The 19215-nt window shown below is 47.6% G+C and overlaps 1 protein-coding gene across 2 annotated transcripts; it reads right to left on the minus strand.

The window, feature by feature from the left end:
* Positions 1 to 271: 271 nt before the first annotated feature.
* syt3 (synaptotagmin III) lies at positions 272 to 11924 on the minus strand. 2 transcript variants are annotated; one of them, XM_085933839.1, is made up of 13 exons: positions 11909 to 11924; positions 11390 to 11514; positions 10998 to 11301; positions 8735 to 9136; positions 8206 to 8314; positions 7703 to 7879; positions 5879 to 6005; positions 4532 to 4750; positions 3556 to 3676; positions 3036 to 3207; positions 2825 to 2954; positions 2647 to 2743; positions 272 to 2328 (listed from the first exon to the last, which is right to left on the minus strand). In XM_085933839.1, the coding sequence occupies exons 3-12, from the start codon at positions 11146 to 11148 to the stop codon at positions 2651 to 2653; spliced, it is 1701 nt and encodes a 566-aa protein (XP_085789965.1). In that variant the 5' UTR covers positions 11149 to 11301; positions 11390 to 11514; positions 11909 to 11924; the 3' UTR covers positions 272 to 2328; positions 2647 to 2650. The 2 variants fall into 2 exon arrangements, with proteins under 2 accessions (XP_085789965.1, XP_085789964.1); XM_085933838.1 differs by lacking the exon at positions 11909 to 11924 and adding an exon at positions 11661 to 11794.
* Positions 11925 to 19215: the final 7291 nt, after the last annotated feature.

A 19215-nucleotide genomic window follows, 5' to 3' on the forward strand; every position in this document is an offset into this window, starting at 1 on the left:
GCAAGCGCGGCTGGGAAAAAGAAATCCTCAAACATTATGCAAAAAAGGCGCAGTGAAGAACAAAAATATTGCAATATCATTGCAAGATGCAAAATGTACTTGATTAAAAAAAAAAAAATCGAATATGTGAGGAGACACAACTATCAAAAAAAGAAACATTGAGAAAAAGTCTGTCTAAACATTATACAAAAGCATTTTATATAACGTACAAATTTTTTTAAAAAGTCACAGAAATCACAGAAAATAAGATAAAAAAAAAATGCAATGAAAATATGTTCTTCACTTTACGACATGTTTGATAGTTTCCTAATCTTTGTTATCACATTGCACACGTGTTGAAAGAAGCCATAGACGCCAGCGGTCTACATGATACATAGCTTTTATTTCCAACAGCATCGCTTCACTCTTCCCGGACTGAAACAATCGCGCCCCAGCTTAAAAACAAAACAAACAAAAAAAACATAATTATGAATAAACCCTTTTTTATTTAAAAAATAACCCCAATTGATATACACGCATCTTAATTCCGACACAGAGAAAAAACACATTTGCCCCGCGTATCATCATCGTGGTCGTTAGTTGTATTAGTAATGAGTTCATTATTTCATTTGAATGTTTTTTTTTTTTTTGTAGCTCCGAGCGTTGCTTATGTCATTTTGCATCGAGTTGACATCATTCGTGTTAATTGAGAAGCATGCAGACCTCCATCGCAACCATTCACATCACCACAAAACAGCCAGGGTTGGGGCCAAGATGGAGGACAGGGAAACATGAGTCATGAAAAAGACAGACGAGGAAGATGGTGGCGGTTAAAAAACAGGTGGCAGCGTGGCGGTTAGGTGGACTCAAAATGAGCTGACGAGAGGAAACGAGAGGGGGCGCATCATGGAGCCTTGGGACCGCCGGATCGATGATCCGTAACGACTCATGACTCACACTCACATCCATTCCATGTCCCAGATGAATCAAAAACCCAACTTTTTTTTTTTTTTTTTTTTGCCGTCAGCCGGGTTTTCGCACAGCACACTAAACAGCGAAGCACGACAGCGTTACACGACACCGGGAGGAGCAAGAGGATGCGAGGCCACATGGCTTTGATAATGTGGTGAGAAAAGAGCGCCGATACGCAGAAGAATTTTAGTCTCAGTTTACAAGTCGTTCACTTCATTAACAGCTGTGTCCAAATACTTTTTATTTTACACTGACAGTATCCCTCAAGACCTGTTGCTGAAAAATACTCTGTGCCTGTCGTCCCCTTGGAGGACTCCTTTCCTGACAGATGGACACAGAGCTAAAGTCTCAGTGTCCACAGAAGCCCTCACCTAAACCTATCAAAAATTGATGTGGGAAAATGTCACCCCGGGAGCCCTATTTCAAACCCAACCTAAAGCCGAGGCCAAATCTGGCTTTGACCTGCACTCAAAGCCGATTTTGGTCATATCGGAGTAAACGTCCGCGTCTTGCCTTCCGGCGAGTGTTCGCGCAACAACATGGCTCCATATGATGATGTAAGACGGGACTTTTGGGCGGTCGATTCGGAGGACGACGAGGGAATGATCACAGAAGGTCACTAGGACACACAAGCATACGTACACACACTCACACACAGATGCAAAACCCACAAACACGGAAACACACACGGATAAACGCAACATGGACATGTGCCACGTGTGACTAGATGATTCCAAAGCTCAAAAGAAAAGTCCTTTTCTCTCTGGGATGCATCCGCCAAGGAAAAGTCTGAGCGTTTTTTGGGGGTGGGCGTCCCTTGCATCCCTGATACAAAACATCACGACACTCTGTTCCGGGAATGGTCAAAGAAGAAGCCACGAGGACGACTGGAAGCGTGAAGACAACGAACACAAGGTAACATGCTCAGGCTACGCTCCGTCCTGTCCTCCTCTGACATCGCTGAAGACCGTGTTTGGTCCTCCATCTTCTAGGGGTCAGCATCGGTAAATCCGGCAGGTGCCGCTACCTTGTGTGAGACAGTCAATCTTCTTCTCTGAGAGTCTGTACACGAGCTTTGGTCCCGCTCCAAGAACCTTGAAGATGGCTTGATTTTTTCATGATTTTTTTTCAAGAGTTTATCACATCACACGCCTCCCGAGATCAAATACGATACATCAACAACGGCAAACCGACAGTGAGTTGGTGTGTTTGTCTCCGCTGCTGCGTGATTATCGTTTTTTTTTTCCCGTCGACAGATTGAGCGGAAGCGCCAAAACGTCGAGTGTATCTGCGAGTCTCTCTTTGATGGAAAAAGATGTATTCACAGATGAGAGGAGAGAAAAAGGAAAAGTCTGGAGGTGGAGACACAGCGGTGGCCTGAGAAAAAAGAGGAAATGAAGAGCAATTAGGTTGTGTCGGGTGGTGGAGACTCAACTCAAGCCAATGTCCTGATCCAAAACCCAACCCAAACTTGGACTCTATAACCCAAGATGCCTCCGCCTGAAACAGCCCAAACGTGACAACCTCCTCACCGACACTCCAGCTTTAACACACTTGACCCATTTTTCTTCTCGCATTCCGCCCGACGACAGGCAGCCTGAGGAAAACTTGTCGTACAGACTTGCGTAACTAATAAGCCAACAAAGGAGGCGAGTCTTTAAACAAAGACAAAACAGAGACGAATAAATAACTGACCCGCTTAATCGGAGTGAGGACTGTCCACCACAATGTGCGGCTTGGAGGAGGGGGACGCTTCGCCCTTGGTCGACACAAACGTACCGATTGCTTTTTCCTGCCCAGATGTGGAAAAAATATATATTCCAAAGTCAGCGAGGGTTCATGCGAAGCGTTTAGCTCCAAACGTGCATGTTACCTCCACGAGTTGATGCCAGTGCTCTATTGGCTTGCGTGGATTGGCCAACATGGCGGTCCAATGCTCTCTCCCCGGGCCGTCGGCTTCGCTGCCGACACGGCACATTCCGATCACCTCATTGTGACCGATGCTGACGGGAACACAAACAAACAAAAACAGCCGTCATGAATATTCGCGCCGAGCATATCCGGCAGCTCCGAGCCATGCTCACCAGTCGTAGTCCATCACGGCGATGACGATGGACACGCTCTCAATGTTCTCGTTGGGAATGTCAAAGACAAGCGCCTCGTTGTAGGTCGGATTCAGGGTGTTCTTCTTGATGGACGTCTTCCTCTTCTTCAACCGCCGACCGTCGCAGATCAGGGAGGCCTTTACGTAAGGGTCTGGCAAGAAGAGCAATTCCAAGAATTAGTCCAGAAGATGCCAGCTCACCCTGGGAGCAGCGGCGAAGAAATAGCAGCAGGTTAATGCGCTCTGTTATGCATCCTAGGAAATGCATACGCAGCCATTTTTTTCCCACTATGTTTCCCGAGCATCTGTCTCGCACTGTCGGAATTGCGCCAGCGCTAACAGTTGCCATCTTCTGGGAGAGCGACGCTGATAATGTTAACACCGTCGCTGCTCCCGGAGTGACCAATAATAAAGCAGCTGTCAATCAACGACACTGGCTAACATTAGTCCCTTTAGCTTGACAAAAACACGTTTGTTCAGGTTCACATGAGTTCTTTTACCTGAGAAACCAGTCAGATCCATGGCCTTCAGGTTGGTGGCCTTGATGACGGTGGCCGTGAGTCGGCCGGCCGTGGGCAGGTAGCATAGCGAGAAGTTGAGCTCCCCAAGGTCAGCCTTCTCCTGTGGAGTCAGAGAAAAATTGAGATCAAAAGGCCTGCAGCAGTGGACAAGGTGGCCTGGCAGGCCAGCTCCAATGCAGTACCAGCCATTGGGTCTGGTGGAGACGACCATTCCGCCAAAGACTTTTTCCTCGACGATTGCCAGGCTGGGAGGAAGGCGGCTGATGTGTCAGTCGAAATAAATCATGTGCCAATCTGTTGCTGCCAACCGGAGGGAACGGCTCTTTTGTGTTTTTCACGCTTCGCATCCCTTTCGGATCGATTCTTCCTCCGCCAGACTTCGCTTATTTCATAAATCAGACGCCCGTGATTCGTCTCGTATGAATATTTCATTTGTAATGGACTCCGGCCGTCCTTTTCTTCATTTGCAGGCTCCGCGCTTCTGTCGTTGATCAGTCGGCCAATCAGATGCACGACGGCGTGCGCGCCGCTCATACAAAATAACTTTACAGGGAACGGCGGAGCGCTCAACGACTTCACGTCAACCGCGGATCAATACTCAATATGAAATGTGAAATGTGCCTTTTTAAAAGAAGCAAGAAGACGGAATGTAAAAGATGAGCCGTTGATGAAGGGATTTTATTGATCAGGCCGCTTCGAGTCAGCAGCGCTTAGACCTGAACTGGTTGTTGGATCCGGTCTCACTCTAGTTTCAATGTGAACGCAAAGTGGTCAGGTAGGCTCTTTTAAATCTTGGAGGTCTTTAAGGGCTATGTCAGTCCTTTTAGGATTATGTTCAGTCTCTAAGACCAGTCAGATCCAGAATATGACGTTTACGTAAATCGATTGAATCGGGTTTTGTCTGCTTGCCTTTTGATCCGAGTTGATTCAAATGTGACTCATGGTGGCGACTCACCGCCGTGCCCTCCACAATGTCCCTCCACACGGGTTTGTCCCCGCTGCCCTCGCTGAAGTCCAGCAGGTTGTCCACCACCACCTGCCCAATCAGGTCGTGGCGGGAGAAGCGGTCAAAGTCGTAGACGGAGAAGTGAAGCTTGCGGGAGTGGAGTTCGTTCAAAGGCACACCGAACTGGAACGTCTCGTTGAAGACGGGGTTCAGTGTCTTTCGGTGCACCTGCGGCCAGAGATGCAAATCACGACACACTCGTTTATTGTCGTCGCTTATTCAGGTTTGTTATCACCTGGCTGCCCAACCATTTTCCAACAAGTGTTCTTGTCCTTTTTTTCTGCTCGTTTCTCCCCGCAACCGGGTACCAGCAGCTGTCGCTGATGCTGTTGTCTTTGCTCATATTGTTCTCTCTTTCGTCTCTGTCTGCTCCCTCTTAAACCGTGTACTATCTCTCCTCAGGCATGAAAAATAGGATACATGGGCGCGCGCACACACACGCACACACACACACACACACACACACACACACACACACACACACACCACACACACACACGGGGGACTGGCACAATTGCCTGGTTTCTAGAGAAGCTATTAATTCCTGTGACACCTTCAGTGATTCTCGCTTCTTATCTGGCCGCCTCTCCCGCTATTATCCCGTCATGGTCGCTTAACGTTTCGCACGTTTCATTTCCCCATTTCCGGACCACCAACGGGCACTTTTCAGGAGGCGTCGAAAACAAAAAGGGCCCCACACGAACGGCGTGCCGCGTGATTAATAGCGGAACTCGTTCTCACTGGCACGTCCTTGAGAATGATGAGTAACCTTTAAGCACCAAATTAACTTTCTACCGTTTTCCGACAGAGAATCCAATTGACCTTGGTTAGAAATGCCGTATTTCCTGTTTTGGCTTCTGACACCAAAGAAGCTAAAATGAGTGGATCGACTCGCTCCTTTTGTGCAGTTTTCGGATTCGGCGTGGGAATTGAAGCGATTGACGAAATGAACACGGACGACAAGGATGCGTCGGTTTCCGATGTTCGCTCAGTCGTTCAAATCCAACCTGAGAGGATCTGTCACTCCCGCTTATTATTCACGCCCCATCATCTCCTGTTAGTGGTGCGAGCTAACAGGAAGCGGATGGAGCGGATGTCGATGAAACAGCCAGCTGAATGAGGCTCGCATTCCGTTGTTCCATCAACAAATACCCGACATTTCATATCACAAAGTTGCCTGTTTTGAATTCATTACCCTCCCTCACCTCAAGAGTTGGACAACACGAGACAACCTTTGTTGACATAACACTCCCGTTTCACTCATTGAGGCAGCAAACCTCGGCGGGGTGAGCCTACCTTAGTCTGGAACTTCTTCTTGCGGTCAGGCAGTAGGTAGATCTTGACGTAAGGGTCGGAAAAGCCGTTGGCATCCTTAGCGGGCAAATCCAAGGCCTTGAGGATCTTCACCACCAGCTGCTCAGTGCTGACACAAACACGAAACACAAACGTGCCTGTTTAAGCCAACGCGCCAGACATGCTCGGCCCACACACACCTGGACTGGCAGTATACACAAAAAAACAAGGTAGGAGGTCAGATGTCTCTGGAGCAATGCTGGACCAGAATAGCACAACAACTCGCATATGCGTGCGTGTGTGTCGCTACGAGGTGTATTTAATTAGCAGGCGGCCACTAATCAGACCTCGTTACATGACGCCTCCGCTTATTAGTCGGCGTGTCGCCACTTCATTAGTCGCTCGACGTGAACCTTTGGCCCAAATGCGCCGCACGAGCTTGTCGACAAGGGAACCGATTGGCCAACGGGCGCGCACGTGTTCACCTCCGTTAAGGCAATTACACGTGATCGCAGATCAGCACGGAGGGAGATGATGGCCATGACGTCAACAAAGCCTAGACATATTTGATTGTCTACCTCCAGGCTTCACATCATTGTTGTGGTTTCATTACATTTTATTTAATTGACAGGATGGCGGCTGGCTTCGCTTCTTCCATACAGCCAAATCCAATCTTCTGCTGGGTCAACATAATTAACCCGACCTTGTGTAGAGTGACCTAATCATCTTAAAAATCACAGGTATCCGCTGAGTAGGTTAGGAAAACAAGCCAAGACATATAAATAAATATTTATTATAGTTTTTATAGCGCACTGTGACAAAGCTGTGACTCATATTTTGGAGACCTTCCACACTGGAGGAGAGCCCGCAAGCTACTGAAAAGTCTTCTCAGCGTAATGCGCTGCCACTGACAAAGTGGGCGTTTTTTAAAAACGAGCTCGCATTCTTGACGTTTTTTTTTTTTTCGGGGCGCTAGCTAGCTGGCGGCGGCGGCGGCGACACGTTGAAGCATTGCGACGGCGCTGCAAACTGCTGATGGTCAGAAAAGTAAAAGGCGGCGCATGAATTATAGATGCTGAGCCGCATGAAAGCGCAACAACACATATGCACACACACAGCAACACAAACACGCATGGCAGGAATTAGCCAGGCGGCGGGATGGCCGTATAATGAAAACCATTCATGTGGCCCATTTAGGAGGGCCGGTGCAGGATGATTTATGATATAATGCTCCGCACTCTGGAGGCTCATTACAACAGCCAAAGCGGCACGCGCGTGCGTTTGTGTGATAGCATGTTGCTAACGCGCGATAACACTGACAGACCCTGCCGGCAACACAACAACAGAGTCAATCTTCCTCGTGTTCCTACGGGAACAAAGATTCAATCGGCAAGCCCATTAAAAGTCGACACATGGGCCATGCGGGAAAAGCCGATAGCTTGTCAGGGAGGAACGCCACCTCCACTTCTGCCCTCACCATTGGAGCAATGTATTTGTTTTTCAAGCTTAAAAAATATTGTCAAGAAAGCTGATCAGTCACTGAAGAATCACAGACCCTAACCCTTTCACTGAATTCAGTTCTAACAAGATAATTAGACAGTATTTAGATTGTACAGGTTAAGTGTCCCTAATGTCATGTCCAGTAGGCGTACAGGAGCATTCTGAGCTGCAAAAAGTTTGCTGCAGGTGAAAACAACATTGAAGACGTTTTGGGAGGATTTCAGGCTGTTTTGAAGGTGGCGGCCAGCGAAGTCAATAAGGCTCAGTGCAGACGCTGACTCAGCATCTTCCTACCAACTTCGATGGTGTGTGTGTGTGCGAACTCACTTAAAGGCGTAACGCAGCAGGAAGCTGATCTTGCCGCAGGCTTCGCCCTGCTTGCCATCCCCCTGGTCGCCTTTGGGACGGTACAGCTCGGGTTTGATCTGGCCGATGCTAGTCACCTGCTCCTTCTCCTCGCCGTGGAAGTCGGGACTGGACAGCTGGTGAGTCATTGGCTTGGGCCTGAATGCACGCACACACGAACACAACTGAGTATCAAGTGATGATTAGTGTGACCTCTTTTAACAATTGGGCCTAATTGCAAAGTATTTCTCAAGCCTGATCTAATAAAAACTAAATATGTGTTTAAGTGCACTTCAGGCTTTTATAAGGCGATCAAATTAATTTGATGATTAAACTCAACACTTTCATATTTTACCCCCCAAGAGGAACTTCGTAATTCTGCAAGAATAAAGCCATATTTTTCCCAACAACAAAAAACATATTTCATTAAAACAGAGTTGGTCTTTTTTTTGGGTTATGTGGGGGGAAAGTGGAGGCGAACTGACCGGGCGGTGACCTGCTGCTGGGAAACGGCGTTGGGCAAATCTTTATGGGGGTGTGCGCCCCCTTCTGAGTTGGGCACGTCCGGAGACGTTTGGCTCAGCTTCAGCGTCCCTGAACCCAAAAATAAAACAAAACAAGAAGAAAAGCTGTTTTACATGAAAATTTTGAAAAGGACACAAAATGATAAACAGGAGCCATCGCCACAGAGACACCAAAATGTCCCAATCGGTCATATTCTACAGGGGGCCAGCCCAAGCAGCCATCGCCGCCCCCGCCCCCCCCCCCTCGCAAGACTGGAGACGGAAGTGCAGTGCAGGCTATTTATAGGACACATGCACACGCACTTTATATAGCAGTGTACCATACACTCACAGGTCACTTCATTAGGAACAGCTCACTCAACACACAAGGCTGATTAGCTTTTTCTTTGCATTTTATTGCAAAAAATATAGAAACCCTAAAAAATATATTTTCTCAGATGATGGACCGATGAACGCGAATGTTGTTTGTGTAATTAAGAGCAGGTCTCACCGGCATTGTTGGGGTAGGAGTCCATGTCCAGGTAGGAGTGCTCCTGTGTCTCATGTGGACCGCCCACCAGGCCGCCGCCGCCGCCGCCGCCGCCATCGCCTCTCTCCAGCCCCACCAGGTCAGAGAAGTGCGGGTGGTGCTGCCCCTGCTGGCCGAGCGAGGGGTAGAGCGATGACGACGACTGGCCCTCCTTGCGCTGCAGCAGCGGCGGCAGGAAGGAGGAACCGGGGGCTCCGCCCACCCCGGCGCTCCCCGGCAGAAGCCCCGAGGTCAGGCTCAGGCCACCGCCCTCCTTGTCCCGCCATGGCAGCCAGCACAGCTTCCATGACACAAAGAGCGACACCGACAGCAGCACGATGCCGCAGAACGTCACGATCACTGACAGCAGGCTCACCGAAATCTCTGCAAATGCAAACCATTGACAAACTGATAGCTAGCCAGAAAACAAATAAGATGTAGCTTTGCACTGACTGCTATTTGGCACACTTTAGAATTCCCTCCACATTTAAGGAGGCCCCCGTCGCAGAAAAAAAAAAAAAACAACCACACAATTTTGGCCTGAAGTTATCAAATGAAAAGTGTTCCTTTCTCAAGGTCATCGTTTCTTGGGCCAAGACGTTCAATCACTCAACGACGGAATTGTGAAAAGCATCTGGAAAACACTGGCTGCTTGCTGGCGCTTTTCCCATGATGCCCTCCCCCTGCCTGCCTCCTGTGAATTATTCATCAGTCTGTGTATGTCATTAATCAGCACTTGTTCCTCAGCAATATTACTGAGAAGATGGGGGGGTGTAGGGGGGGCTTTTTCATATTGGACTAGCCTTGTTTAGATCGGGGGAAATATTCAGAAAGCCTCTGGGGACAATAATAGACGGACGAAGACGGTTTCAGCCCAACGTCTCCGCTCCTGCTTTTTATTCGTCCCGAGGAAGTCGATGAAAACGAGCATGTGTGAAGGAGAGGCGGGAGAAAACAAGCTGGCGGTGATTTAGGGCCGAGCCCGGCGAGAACGATGAGAAAGGTTCAAGTATTGATTGGGGGAGGGAAAAAGAGAGTCGGTATTAAGAAAAAAAGCAAAAGGGAAGTAGCAGCTGAGAAATGTTGGTAACCCTTTGATGGTACATTTAAAGAGAAAAAAGACACCAGCACAAATAAACTGTATGGAAATGACAACATAGACAGTGATAACCAAAAGAAGAATCTAGAATGAAACCTCAGACAAAAACGATCATAAAAATATTGAGGATTCACCAAAGAGAAAAAAATCCAAATCCAAAATAACAAAAACATAGTTTAAAAATTTCAAAAGCAAATAAAAAGAAGGCAAAATATAATTCAAGACAAACCTGACAAAAAAAAAAACAAAGAACAAAACCAAAGACAAAAGTAACAAACAAATCAAATGGTAAATGGATGCACTGAAGCGCTTTAAATTGTCTCACAATCAGCATTCACAAGACAAAAACAATTAGCAATAACAAAAAGTCAAAAACCAAGCTGAAGCACATTAAATTGTCTCACAATCAGCCAGTCACAAGACAAAAATTATTACCCATGACAAAAAGTCAAAAAACAAGCTTGCCGCTTTGCTTACAAATCCTTTTTGCCACCTCACAGACACAAAATGGCCTCAGGTCGCGCTGTGACAGTTTTTCCTCTGTACCGTACATCAGATGTTTTTTTACCGATAAAAGCATCACAATACGGATCCTACCATCCATCCATCCATCCATCCATTTTCTATACTGCTTGTCCCACGGGAGTTGCGGTCATTCTGGAGCCTATCCCAGCGGTCATCAGGCAGTGGGCGGGGGACACCCTGAACCGGTTGCCAGCCAATCGCAGGGCACACCGAGACGAACAACCATCCGCACTCACACCTAGGAGGAATTTGGAGTGCTCAATCGGCCTACCAAGCATGTTTTTGAGATGTGGGAGGAAACCGGAGTGCCCGGAGGAAACCCACGCGGGCTTGGGGAGAACATGCAAACTCGGAGGTGGAATCGAACCGGCACCCTCCTAACTGTGAGGTGGACGTGCTAACCAGTGCGCCACCGAGCTGCCGCGCTGTGACATTTTCTCTGCAAATCTCCCAAGGCGGTGACTGATCTGGGCTAATCTACACAGCAGCGGCAGCGCTAATCAACATCAGAGCAGATGAGTCCATCGGAGCTAAAAGTCAGAACTCTCGTAGTGAGACTCTTCAGGAGCCCGTAAAACCCATGAATATTTCAAATAGTACGTTTGGGTCCAGATTCGTTACCTGCGTCCAGCTGTCTGTTGCGTCCCCTGATCAGGTAGCTGAATTCCTGGCAAAGTTCGCTCTGGCTGTGCCCGCGAGGCGAGTTGAAACAAAGCTCCTCAACCAGCATCAGCGCCTTCTTGCACAAGTCTTCATCCCAGTCGCCCGACATCCTCCAATCCGCATCGCACTCCGGCCCGCACTCGGCCAGTCAGAGCGGCAGCGCCCGAGAGACGAGGCTCAGCCCGGGAACGTCGGGGCCGGATCACGCGGACTGGAATGAAGGGCCCATCAAGGAGTGACCGAGCCCGCCGACTCACTTGGACTGGAAAACAATTTGACAGCAAAGGCACCGGAATGTCTGGTTATGTGTATTAATGGGGTGTGTGTGTTTGTGTGTGCTTGCGTGTAACCTTTAGCATGTTGTCACGTTGCTAGAGAGCAAAACAAGCGGCTTGCTTCTTAGTCCTTGGGCTGAAACCAATCAGCCAATCAGCACTGACTTCCTGGAAGGACTCTCCAAGCTGCCTGACATCACCTGAAAGCACACCAATAAAAGAAACCAATCAAAGTCTCAAAGTTTTCAATGCCAGCACATTAAGAAGCATGCTAATTAGCTCCTGGAAAACTTTTGTTTTTGAACTTCTTCTGTCAAAAAAGCAGGTCAGAGCATACAACTCTCACAGTCGGAAGGCCTCCGGGGATAACCGAAGACTCGTTATTAGGCACACGAATGATTCAAAGGCAAAAGAGCGGCGGGAGGTCATTTTGAGGAGCGACTTCTCCAAGCGCGTCCGAGCGAATCTGGACTATCGATCCCTGGGTCGCCAGATGCCGTTCGGGGGAGGTAGTTTATCATTTTGAGCGGCAGCTGGCGGCCAGAGTCCTCGTCAATGCGCCAGTCAATCTATCAATCAGTCAATCAGACGCACTTGGCGAGAATGAAGCGGATGAACCTGGTCTCGCCAGCTTCGAATGGTCGCAGACTGTCACGTCAGGATAGTCTGTCCATTTCAGGGAGAAGCACTTAAGTCTATTTATCTGGCCGTGACAGCGTGCACAGGAATCCAAAATTGGGGGAACAACAAGCAGATCCAATATTGCTAACATGCAGCCCTGCTCCAGTAAATTTGTCTGAGTGACTTTTAAACGAGGACGTCTCACAATGAGCAATGGCTGTCTGGCAGCCAAGAGGCCGACGGCCTGGAGGTGGGCGGCTAGCAGCCAAAGACATTGTTGACAACCAAAGATGTCATCTTGCAAGTTTGGTACGCTCCGAGTTTGTAAAGGTCCAGTTAGCGCTAAAAGGGCTAAGCAACTGAGTCATGAAAGCGCAACGTTTCCCTGACTGCGCGATAACGGAGCCTTTTGAGTACTCGCGGCAACACAAAACCTCCCGCAGACGCTCCAGTGACTGGCGAGCCGCTCGGGATCAATATTCTCAGCGGGCCGCCCTGTCGCCGCTGTGCCACCAGACAAGGTCGACTTCTCATTATGGAGCACGACAGGAAAGTGGCGGGGGATGATAGGCGGTCAGATTAAAAAACAACGGACGGAAAGGAAGGCAGCCAAGCTAGAAATTCAACCGACGACTTCCAATTAATCATTAACGAGGTGCGGCTCTGTTTTTTTTTTAACGTCTGCCATTACTTTGTCAATTCGAGAGGCCGTAAAAGCGATGAGCTGTTTATGTTGCATCATTCCCAGCAGTGGACTGGAATTCCCACAACGCAGCTGGGCAGAGAAGTCCATAAAAGCTACTTCGACATCAACGGCGCGCAAAGTGCAGAGAAAACGACCCAAATTCCAGATTACACTTTGGCTTGCTTCACTTCTCTTTGCTATGTAAAATTTCCCCAAACTACATGAGCTGTAAATTCCAAACAAGCAAACAAGTGAAACAACAACAAAAACACCAATGCTATCAGACGCCATGTGAGAAATAATTTCCATAAAAGCGTGAATATTTCTTTGTATAGCCTGACTGGAATTTGGAATGACTGGATTAAGAGTAAAGGTGTTAGGATTGACGATGTAGACGTTGGGATTTCCTTGCTCAGAGATCCCGATAAACAACACATTGCGAAGTTTATGAGAGATTATTAACCGAGCGGCGGGATTTTAGAATCTCTATTGGGTGGATTTGAAAAAGACTGGGAAAGGTGGGTTTCCCTTGCACAGAGACTCAGAGAAAGACTCAAGACAAATCCCGACCCACGTCGAAGGTTTGTGAGGGATTATTTGCAAATCAGTGGCCATGTCAAAAATCTTAATCCAGTGTGAATAACACACCTTGCCTATATTTGGGAAAAGGGAAAATGACAGAATCCCGTCGCTTTGAGATGTGGGATTATTTCCACTGTCTTTCTTTACACCTTGACTGGATTTGAAAATGACTAGATTAAGAGCACATCTGACAGGAGAGAAGACAAATATGCTGGAATTTCTGACTCTGGGATTTCTTTTGAGAGTGATGACAAATAAGAAATCCCAACCCTAGCAGAAGATTTAGAAAGGGATTATTTCGAGAGTGACGGAGTCATTGAATCACATTTGGGAATGGTGGGAAAAGGGCCAGAGGGAAAATAAAGGTCATGGAATTCTTGCTTAATCCTTACTTGGGTAGTCAATTTCAGATTTACCAAAAATCCCAATCCAAGCATGTTTATGAGGGATTTTGCAATCCCTTTTTCAGATAAGGAGTACAATTGTAGAATTAGGAGTGAGGGTGGCAAAAGGGACGACAGAATTCCCTTACTCGTAGATTCCGATCAAGATGAATACAAAACTCAAGGCAAGCAAAACATTTAGATGGGATTATTTTTCAGAGTGAAAGTAAAGCAAAGACTCAGCGGCTTTATTTACGTAGTGCATTTCATACACAAGGTAACTCAATGTGCTTCACAAAAGAACCAGGATTCAAAAAGCATTTCACTTCAGTTCCGTTGGCAGCAAAACAGCAAAATGCCAATGCGCCATGTTTGCTTTGAACTCTGGGCTCCACAGATTTCCAACGTATTCCACAACTGAGCGGAATGGAGCCGGTTTGGTTTGGGAATGCTGACATTGGGACAGAGTGAGACACCATCATTAGAGCCAAACAAAGCGGCAGTAGCATGCACACTGAATAAAACATGTTGTTCCACCCAGGAACGATATGGATCAATAGCGTCCGCCTTCAATCACATTCGCGGCCTCTTTGTTGACAAAGATACGCCATACGTACAACTTCTTGTTTACAAAGCTTCACCACACGACATTGTTGACAAAGCACGGACCACTTCAATTATTTTATTATTAAGGACTCAGGCGACTTAACGAGCACACTTTGGCTCATTTATCTGCCCCGCTAATCCATCGGTTATGCCTAATGAGATGTTTCTGCTTTCGATTGCTCCTGTCTGCTCCACCTTCCTTCTGTGTTTTTTTTTCTGGTTCACAAATGGGCCGATCTCGCAATCAGAACTAGAGGTCACGACTTTGACATCACCTGTCGTCTTACGGTTTGGACACCGTCTTTGTGCCATTATGGGCGGGATTTACGATGAGATTGGTTGAGACCTAGCAGCCTGCTCTAGGTCCTGTATCTCTTTGTACGTACAGTAAACACGTTGAGGGTAGATGCTACACACACGCTGCCATGTTCTGCTGGAACAGAAACCCTTTTTTTTTTGCAGCCTCGGTGGACGCGCTCACGCACGCGCCACGCCTGCAATTTGCATGAATCACATTCGGTGGTCAAGGTAAAGGGGCGTGGCCCCACGAGAACTGCAAGCAAAGGAGAGGAGATGGTTGACGGACGCGCGGGCGCACACACACATCAGGTTGTCGTGAGCGCGCGTCATCCGAGAACGTCTGCTGCTGCCGGCCCTTTTTTTTTTTCAAATACAAAGTTAAAGCGTCTACAGTACGTGCCCGCCCCGCCAAAAAAAAATCAACATGAACGCCTTGCGCGCTGCACATAAGACATTGATGTGCGCGCGAACGTCACGGGATATAGGCGTGTGAGAGTGCGCGCTTGCCTACCGTGGAACGTGCCTAAATATCGCCACTTGCTGCCGTCACGTCAGGTAAAAACACGAGTGGAGGGGGACAGCGAGAAAGGCAAGCATTCCCAGCGTGTTTTTTCCCTCCCACCTCTTTCCCTTTCTTCCTCTTCCTCTCACGCACGCGCCGGCATGTGCTGACGACGTCGGAGAGAAATGGAGCAAATGATGGCAACCCTCCTGTTCGCTCTAATATTCCTAACCCTCCTCTTCCTCCTCCTCTTCGTCCTCCTCCTTCCTTGCTGGATGCTCGCTCTCAGCTTCCCGCCCTGTGCTCGGAATACTAATTCCCTGCCTCTCTCTCTCTCTCTCTCTCTCTCTCTCTCTCTCTCTCTCTCTCTCTCTCTCTTTCTCTCTCTCTCTCTCTCTCTCTTTCTTTCTCTCTCTCTCTCTCTCTCTCTCTTCCTTTCTCTCTCTCTCTCTCTCTCTCTCTCTCTCTCTACTAAAGACACACTGATGTATGGAAGTGTTGCTGTGTGTGTACGTGTGTGTGCCTGTGTGTGCGTGTGTATAGAGGGTAATGGCCCCTCTCAGCCCAGAGGGGACATGTGTGAGTGTGTGTGCGTGTGAGTGTGTACCTGCGCGCGTGTGTGTGTTTGTGTGTGTTTATGCGCTACCTACGTATAGCATATCTGTGCTATTACAGCTGTGATTAGGTCATAATTATAGTAACAATAGTGCTGCTGCTACTGCTGCTGCTGCTGGATGGGTCCCTGGAGATGTGCCAATGGTGGTGGTGGCGGCGGTGTGGAGGGCTTGTGTGTGTGTGTGTGTGTGTGTGTGTGTGTGTGTGTGTGTGTGTGTGTGTGTGTGTGTGTGTGTGTGTGTGTGTGTGTGTGTGTGCGTGCGTGTGTGGTTCCAGTATAGTTACTGGAATTACGAGTGTGCCACTATACAGCTGGTGTCACGACACTGTTAGGTCGATACAGCTGTATCATCATGATACAGTTGTGCCGTTAAATTGCCCGATAAGCTGCCCACTTTCAAGCTTTTTGTAGCACGATACAGCTAGTATGATGATACAACTAGTACCATGATACACGGGTAACATGATACAGCTGGTCTCGGGATATTTATGGCATCACAATTAAGACTATGATACCCCAGTATACAACTATGATACTACTTACTAATCTCACAAGACAACAAGTATCAAGACACAAGTTCACTGTATAGCTGGTAGCATGAAACACCAAGTATTATGATACTGCCAGTATTGTAATGCAGCCAGATTCATGATACAGCTAGATAAAGGTGCACTTCATTCGTCAATGCTACTAGTGACACAATACGACGAGTATCACGATACAAGTAGGGTGACAATGCTGCTCGTATCCCGATACAATCAACACGAATATTCCTAGCCTGTATAGAACCAAAATATGCTAAGTATTATGACACAGCTAATCTTATGATATAGCCAGTATCACAATACAAATGGAACCAATATGCACGCACTATGACACTGATATATCGAGAGTGTCACAATACAACTGATATAACGATACGGGTGTGACTGGAAACCAAATGTTTCCGAATCCAGCACACATGTTGATCACAATGACGAGCAAGTGAAGCCAAAGTGAAAAAGCTGCACAGGTCGTCGTTGCTTATTTCACGGAAGCTGCTAACATCTCACCGAGGCTAACGAGGCTCGGCCAGCGTGTTTGTTTTCCCAAAACGGCGTTGCCCTCGCAGGGCGCCGTTGCGTCTGTTTTCCTGGAGAGAATCTGATTTGATTTGTTGATCAGGCTGTGAGGAAAATGTAATTGGAATGTCAGCGAGATGTCTGTCTCCGTAACATACAGCATCCATCAGGAGAAATCTCATCAGAGTTATCAGACAAAGTGATTAGACGGTTGGGAGGGGAGGGGGCAGCGGAGGGAGGGGGCAGCGTCTCTGCAGAGAGGGGACCCGAAGTCGACCCGAAGGGTTTGAGCCCGGCACCAGCCTGCTCTGTGGTTATGTAAGCGGTAGAAAAGTGCCGCGTTTGCCCCCTCAAGACGCCCCTCTGCCGCCATCCTCGCATGGATGCGGCATGCCATGATGGCGACAATGCGAGATGAACACGGGCGACTCCTCACCCGCACGCGATGGACTCTGGATTAGGCACACCTGCCAAGCTGCCAAGTTCCTGACAAGCAAAAGGGAAGACTATCGTAACACATGCGGGCTAATAAAGCGACCACTGAGAATGGCTATCGTCTCAGCATCGCCTTTCATTTTTTTGGGCCTGATGACTGACGGCCGCCTCCTCGCTAACGAGCTGTCAGGCAGACTCGGCGACCCGTCACTCACGACATAAACAGGAAGCGGTGGTTGCAGCCAGCCCAGCAGTACCAGAGCGTGGGTTGCCAGTGAGCACCGGCGGCCCTGGCAACCGATTTGACTCGGTAGCATCCTGCAGAGCCCTAAAAAGTCTCAATAAAGACATAGGAATTTATCAATCATCGTATTTTTATTTTATTTTTTGCCATATGCTGTTTTTGTACCCCTGAAGTGTAAGGCCATGATTGTGTGCTAATTGTATAGCATCCTGCAGAGCCGCAAAAAGTCTCAATAAAGACATAGGAATTTATCAATCATGTTCGTATTTTTATTTTATTTTTTTGCCATATGCTGTTTTTGTACCCCTGAAGTGTAGGGCCATGATTGTGTGCTAATTGTGGCTAAACGGTGACCTACACCACTTGTCACAACACACACTGAGAAACTCAACAGAGACAGCAGGAGAGGAAGAGGAGACTGCTGATGATGAAGGCCACGGGGAGTCAGATAATGGAATTGTGAGCATAGAAAGAGGGGGAAAAAAGAGGCAACAACAAACCTAGGAGGCTCGTTTGTACTCTTTTGCAAACAACTGCCGGGGTACCAGCACTTTAAGAAAAACTACTCCGCTCTAAAAGAGTAAAGCTAAATCACGATAGTCTTGCAATGCCATGTCATATTGTGAGTATCACAAAACACCAAGTATCGTGATTGCGCTAATATCACAGAGCATCTCGTATCAAAAAATGGTTAAATTTGTAGCTTTAACAGGCTCCACTCTTTTGGGAAAACTTTACTATTAATACAAGATGCGGGAAGAGGAGGCACGCATACAAAGTTATTAAGTCTATTATTAGGTCCACTTCATATTCTCTCTGCAAACTTTCCACCGGTGGGTAATTAAACACCCAAAAAAAAAAAATGCAAAAAAACAATCCTGTAAGAAGTGGAAGCCACTGCTGTTCATGTGAGATAATGGAAGTACATCAACGTCAGGAGTTGTTCCAAAAGTCAATTAGCAGCCAGCATTGACATATTAGTGTGCCGTCGTCGGTCTATCACTCCCAGACAGATGGATGACAACATCATCATCAACAACCATGTCCATCCGTCTGCTCCACCTGCTCTTGCCAGTATATGTAAGGATAATGCTAATGGCTAGCAGTTACAACATAGCTAGCGTGCGGCCCAGCTTGTATCATGATGATACCGGTGATATTGCACAATGACGAGTACAGTCGTATGATCCCGCAAGTGTCACTCAAACCGGGAAGTTAGTCGCAGGTAAACATATTGGACAGCAATTGCAGACCATCTGTCACCATGGCAACACCAGTTAAAAGTAAAAGACTGTTGACCTTTATTGCAACTGTTAGCGCTTAGGTAGCGTCAGCACGTTAAAGGTCTCCAAATGATTAATAGCCATCATGGCTAACCAGCCTTGTCGAAATAATCCGTTCCTTTGTGACGCTTTTAACAAATAAGCAGACAGACAAGTGTAAAAACAAGTTAATCACAATTCAGTGTCAAACAATCAATCATTTAGCAAATCAATTACGTTCTGATATTACAACAAAGTTTGCAACTTAATGCATGTTACCATGAATATCACAGAATGCTTAGCTTGACACAGATATCAGCACAACAATACGACAATATTAATAAACCGAATGTCTCGTCTCACAGTCTGGCGAGTAGCAATGTGACTGCGACCGATCCTTTTGCTTGTCTTGTCTATCTTTTCAACTAGTTTTGACCTTGACTAAACCCTTGCTGCCTGCCTTCCACTTTTATGGATCCCTGACAGTGAAGAACTCCTGAGCCAGCGAAAGGCTTTAAGTACACTTGGCTGGCCGAGGCCTCTCGTCTCTTAAGAGCCCCCCCGGCCCCGCCTCGCCCCGCCTCTCCCCCACCACAACCTCCAC

Source organism: Syngnathus leptorhynchus, chromosome 16 (assembly GCF_054491065.1).
Source record: "Syngnathus leptorhynchus isolate UIUO chromosome 16, UIUO_Slep, whole genome shotgun sequence".
Classification (NCBI taxonomy): domain Eukaryota; kingdom Metazoa; phylum Chordata; class Actinopteri; order Syngnathiformes; family Syngnathidae; genus Syngnathus; species Syngnathus leptorhynchus.

Coding starts and splice junctions, on each gene's coding strand:
- syt3 (XM_085933839.1), bottom strand. CDS start 11,148: ATGTCGGGCGACTGGGATGAAGACTTGTGCAAGAAGGCGCTGATGCTG. Junction 7,880..8,205: donor CAGCAGCAGGTCACCGCCCG/GTCAGTTCGCCT, acceptor GCGTGCATTCAG/GCCCAAGCCAATGACTCACC. Junction 6,006..7,702: donor CTGCTGCGTTACGCCTTTAA/GTGAGTTCGCAC, acceptor TGTTTGTGTCAG/CACTGAGCAGCTGGTGGTGA.